Below are 5,313 nucleotides of genomic sequence, written 5' to 3' on the forward strand. Positions count from 1 at the left end.
ACAAATGATGTTTGGCTTAAAGTATATATATTTCTATGTATATCGCCTCATATTTTTTTCTTTTTTCGTGAATTTGGGATGTCAAATGCTTTGAATTATATTAATTTGAAGTGTTTTTACATGTAGGAATGATTCGGGAGCAAGTGGGGGCAAAACGTGCAAGAATTGAAGCTAAAACGGACAAAATCGGAAAAGAAGCCAGTTGGGCGCCACAGGCAGCGCCTGGCGCCACCTGTGGCGCAGAAAACAGTATGAAATACTTTTGGGCGCTATGGAGGGCGCCTGGCGCCGGGCTGGGTGCCGGTTACGTGAAATTTTGTCTTAGTTTGCCCGAGACTCGATTTAGTCGGCCCTAAACCTATCCAACACGTATAAAAGCCATCCTAAAACCTATTTTGAAGGGAGAGACGCACTTGGGAGCAAAGATACATGCAAGAAACTTTGAGGAGCAAGAACAACCCGGAATGCTTCATCTTTTCCAGTATTTTCAATTAATCAAAACTTATGCAATTGTTTGATTACATTATGAGTGGCTAAACACCCATTGTTCTGGGGTTGTGATTTAGCCATGAATATTGTTGTTTGATATTAACTTAACCGTGATTATAATTCACCAACATATGGTTGTTTCTTCAATTCTGTGTTTAATTGCTTAATTGTCTGGCCAGCAGTTAGGTTCTATTTACTATCTATGCTATGCTTGGGAAAGCCGTGTTTAGATTAAAGAAGAATTGAAGAGAGCATGATCTTAACCCTTAGGGGAAGTGGATTTGTGGCTAGGATAGGAATATACCTAGTCACCGTGCATAATTAAATATCGTGATCTTAATGCGTTCTTAATAGATTGATTTCATAGGAATACAGGCGTTAATCTATTGAGAATAGGTGAGTAGTACTTCGGGAGAAGGCTGAGCATTTATCGATTAATTAGCAACCATGAGTGAATTATATGAAAGGGAGAGTTAATTAGAACACAATACGATTGGTGAATCGATCACAACCCTGGAATACTTGTCTCTACTGAATACACAACAATCAACTTGTTATTTGATAATTTAGTTATTATTTAGAATCGTAGTATAGTATAATCATATTTTCAGACTTTGGTTTTAGCTGGATTGAATAACAATTTTAGCGATTTAGTGAGTAGTTTACACAAGTCGCTGTGGGTTCGACACTCAACTTGTCATTATATTACTTGTCGACCACGTATACTTGCGTGTGTGTTTGGGAGCAACAAGTTTTTGGCGCCGTTGCCGGGGACTTGAATATTAACTACTTGCTAGTTTTTGCTTTCTTTGTTTATTTCGTCTAGTCTAACGTTACTTGATTGTTGCTCAGATCTCAGGAACTTTGATTGAATGCGTAGGGTCAGAAGCCAGGACCGACTTCAAGGCTTTGATCCCGAACCTGAGAGAACATTTCCCAGGAGGTTGAGGGAAGCAAGAGACACGAATAATATTCAGGCACTTGTTCAATTTCCCGTGGACGTGGCAGAGGAGCAACCCATGGCTGTTCAGGATGTGGCGATGCCCAGCATTGCTAATGTCACCTCCAGTATAGTGAAGCCCAGGATCACTGGGCACTTTGAGCTGAAACAGAGCATGATCCAGCTGCTTCATGCAAACGGGCAATTTATGGGTCTTCCACACGAGGATCCACAGCAGCATATTCTGAACTTCTTGTAGATTAGTGATACTTATATCACTACCGGGGTCACTCCAGATTATGTGAGGCTCACACTTTTTCCATTCTCTCTGTTGGACGAGGCTAAGCGATGGCTAAAGGCAGAACCAGCTAATTCCATTACAACATGGAATGATTTGGGGAGAAAATTTCTAGCAAGGTTCTTCCCTTCAGGCAAAAGTGCAAAGATCAGAAGTGAGATAGTTGCCTTCAAACAGAAAGCGGGAGAATCTTTATACTCGTCTTGGGAAAGGTTCAAGGGGCTCCTCAGAGACTGTCCTCATCACAATTAGACGAATGAAGTGTTAGCTTACACTTCCATAGAAAGGCTACATTCTGAAACAAAGATCGTGGTAGATGCTGCAGCTGGGGGTCAAGTGTTGGAGAAAATCTTTGACGAGATATATGCATTATTGAACAAATTCTCCAAGAGCAATCCGGATTGGCAAGGAGAGATCGGCAGACACACAGTGCAAAAGTCTGCAGGGGTTCTTGAGTTAGATGTCGTCTCAGCATTATCAGCACAGATTGCTACACTGACCAATCAAGTTAATCAGATGAACTTGAGTATCAACAAGCAACAAGTACAACCAGTACAACAAGTTCAAGCTTTTTGTGAAATATGTGGAGAGGGGCACACGAGCGACATATGCCCCGCAAACCCAGAGTCTGTCTGCTTTGTGGGTAATTCAAATAGGGGCCAAACAAATCAATATGGGAACACTTACAATCCCAACTGGAGGAACCACCCAAACTTCTCTTGGGGTGGAAACCAGGGCACTCAGAATCAATACAGGCCTCAAGTACCTCAACAGGAGTATAGACCACCTCAGGTTGAACAACAAGCAAGTCCCAAAAGTCACCTTGAAGACATGTTTAAAAAAATGATGGCTGAACACCAAGCCCTCGCCACAACAGTGAGAAATTTGGAGCGTCAAATGGGACAGCGTGCAAGTGCTCAAAACACTAGACCTGCCGGAGCTCTTCCAAGTGACACTGAAGCAAATCCTAGGCGGCCCTTAATGCCGTGTCGTTGAGGAATAGGAGATAACTAGAGGAAGTTCTGTCTAAAAAGAGGAAACAGGTGACTTTTAATGAGAAGCCAACCACTATTGAATCAACATCGGAGAAAGCTAAGGAGCCAGAGAAGCCAACTGGAGAGGCGGTGGCTGAGCAACCCCCACAATTGGTTGCAAGGCCACCACCTCCATTCCCTCAAAGACTGCAGAAATTAAGAGATAATGCCGCATATAAAAAGTTTCTTGATATCTTGAAGCAGGTACAAATTAATATTCCATTGGTTGACATCTTACAAGAAGTACCCAAATATGCAAAGTACATCAACGACATTGTGGCGAATAAAAGAAAGCTGACCGAGTTCGAGACTGTGGCACTCACTGAGGAGTGCAGTTCCAGAATTCAAGGCAAGTTACCCCAGAAATTGAAGGATCCAGGTAGTTTTACTATCCAAATCTCGATTGGTAAACATGCTGTTGGGCGAGCTTTATGTGACCTTGGAGCAAGCATCAATTTGATGCCGCTATCTATATTCAGACAGTTGGGGTTGGGTGAACCACACCCAACAACAGTTATCTTATAGTTAGCTGATCGCTCCCTTGCTCATCTTGAGGGAGTGATTGAAGATGTGCTAGTTCAAGTGGGGTCTTTCATATTCCCAGCTGATTTCATCATCATGGATTACGAGCCTGATCAGGAAGTCCCATTTATTTTGGGGCGTCCATTCTTAGCCATGGGCCGAGCTATTATTGATGTCTGCGAAGGAAAGATGACAATGAGAGTGGGTGATCGAGTGGAGGTATTCAATGTGTATAGAGCACTCAAGTTACCAGCCCATTACGAAGAGTTATCCATGATCTCTGTGGTGGAAAGTGAGGCCACATCGTTAGTACCCTATATGAGCCCTGAAGATCCTGCTGAACGAGTATTGATTAGGGACGTAGAAGATAGTGCAGATGAAAGGTTAGGAGAAATTGAGCAAGTGCTGGATATGTCCTGCAGTTATGTACATGGTGTTAGAAAATTTGAAGAGTTGGACAGGCCTGTCACTCTGACCCTCCCCAGGCCATCTATTGAAGTAGCTCCAAAGCTAGAACTCAAGCCACTTCCAGCACATCTGCGCTATGCTTATTTGGGGAACTCAGAGACACTGCCCGTGATTATTTCGTCCAGCTTGACCAGCACTCAAGAAGAAAAATTGCTCAGAGTTCTCCACGAGCATAAAAAGGCCATTGGGTGGACAATAGCTGACATCAAGGGTATTAGTCCATCATTTTGCATGCATAAAATCTTTTTAGAGGATGGACACCGCCCCAGTGTAGAGCAGCAAAGGAGATTAAATCCCATTATGAAAGAGGTGGTGAAAAAGGAAGTAATCAAGTTGCTCGATGCAGGTATCATTTTTCCTATTTCTGATAGCAACTGGGTAAGCCTGGTTCAATGTGTGCCCAAAAACGGAGGAATGACTGTAGTTGAGAACGAGAAGAATGAGCTAATCCCCACTCGCACTGTTACGGGATGGAGAGTCTGCATTGATTATAGAAGGCTCAATAAGGCAACTCGCAAGGATCACTTCCCACTCCCATTCATCGACCAAATGCTAGACAGGTTAGCCGGGCATGAATATTAATGCTTCCTTGATGGTTATTCAGGATACAATCAGATTGTGATATGCCTAGAGGATCAGGAGAAGACTACTTTTACTTGTCCTTATGGCACTTTTGCCTTCAAGCGAATGCCGTTTGGTCTTTGCACCAGCCACTTTCCAGAGGTGTATGATGGCTATTTTCACGGACATGGTGGAAAAATTTGTGGAAGTGCTTATGGATGATTTTTCAGTTTTTGGGTCTTCTTATGATGATTGCTTGAGGAATTTAAGCAAGGTGCTAGCCCGTTGTGAATAAACAAATCTGGTACTAAATTGGGAAAAGTGCCATTTTATGGTACAAGAAGGCATCGTGTTGGGTCACAGAGTATCTAGAAGCGGCATTGAAGTTGATAAAGCGAAGGTGGAGGTAGTTGCAAAATTACCTCCACCTATCTCAGTGAAGGGTGTCCGGAGTTTCTTGGGACACGCGGGTTTCTATCAGCGCTTTATTAAAGATTTTTCAAAAATTGCTACTCCTTTGTGCAGGCTGCTTGAAAAAGATGTAACTTTCAATTTTGATGATGCCTGCCTCAACGCATTTGAGGAACTTAAAAAGAAGTTGGTACTGCTCCCATTATTGTGGCACCTGATTGGTCTTTACCATTTGAACTTATGTGTGATGCGAGTGACCTTGCTATTGGGGCAGTGCTAGGCCAGAGGAAGGACAAGGTGTTTTATTCCATCTACTATGCGAGTAAGACTCTTGATGATGCACAGCTGAATTATACCACCGCTGAGAAGGAGTTGCTAGCTGTTGTGTGGGCCTTTGAGAAATTCCGAGCATACTTGGTGGGAACGAAAGTCATAGTCCATACGGATCATGCAGCAATCAGGTATTTGTTTACAAAAAAAGAATCTAAGGCTAGATTGATGCGCTGGGTTTTATTGCTGCAAGAATTTGATGTAGAAATACGAGATCGGAAGGGGACAGAGAACCAAGTAGCTGACCATCTATCAAGGTT

The 5,313-nt window shown here is 42.9% G+C and overlaps 1 protein-coding gene across 1 annotated transcript; it reads left to right on the plus strand.

Annotated features, from left to right (window-relative positions):
- The first annotated feature begins 2,573 nt into the window (after window positions 1–2,573).
- Window positions 2,574–3,286, plus strand: LOC109205699. Its single transcript, XM_019368439.1, has 2 exons — window positions 2,574–2,687; window positions 2,771–3,286. The coding sequence occupies exons 1-2, from the start codon at window positions 2,574–2,576 to the stop codon at window positions 3,284–3,286; spliced, it is 630 nt and encodes a 209-aa protein (XP_019223984.1).
- Window positions 3,287–5,313: the final 2,027 nt, after the last annotated feature.

This window comes from Nicotiana attenuata, unplaced genomic scaffold, assembly GCF_001879085.1.
Source record: "Nicotiana attenuata strain UT unplaced genomic scaffold, NIATTr2, whole genome shotgun sequence".
NCBI lineage: Eukaryota > Viridiplantae > Streptophyta > Magnoliopsida > Solanales > Solanaceae > Nicotiana > Nicotiana attenuata.

Excerpts from the sequence above, each read along its gene's own strand:
- LOC109205699 (XM_019368439.1), top strand. The coding sequence starts at position 2,574 with ATGGCTGAACACCAAGCCCTCGCCACAACAGTGAGAAATTTGGAGCGT. Across the intron at positions 2,688-2,770 it reads CTCTTCCAAGTGACACTGAA|GTGACTTTTAATGAGAAGCC; the intron begins GCAAATCCTAGG and ends AAGAGGAAACAG.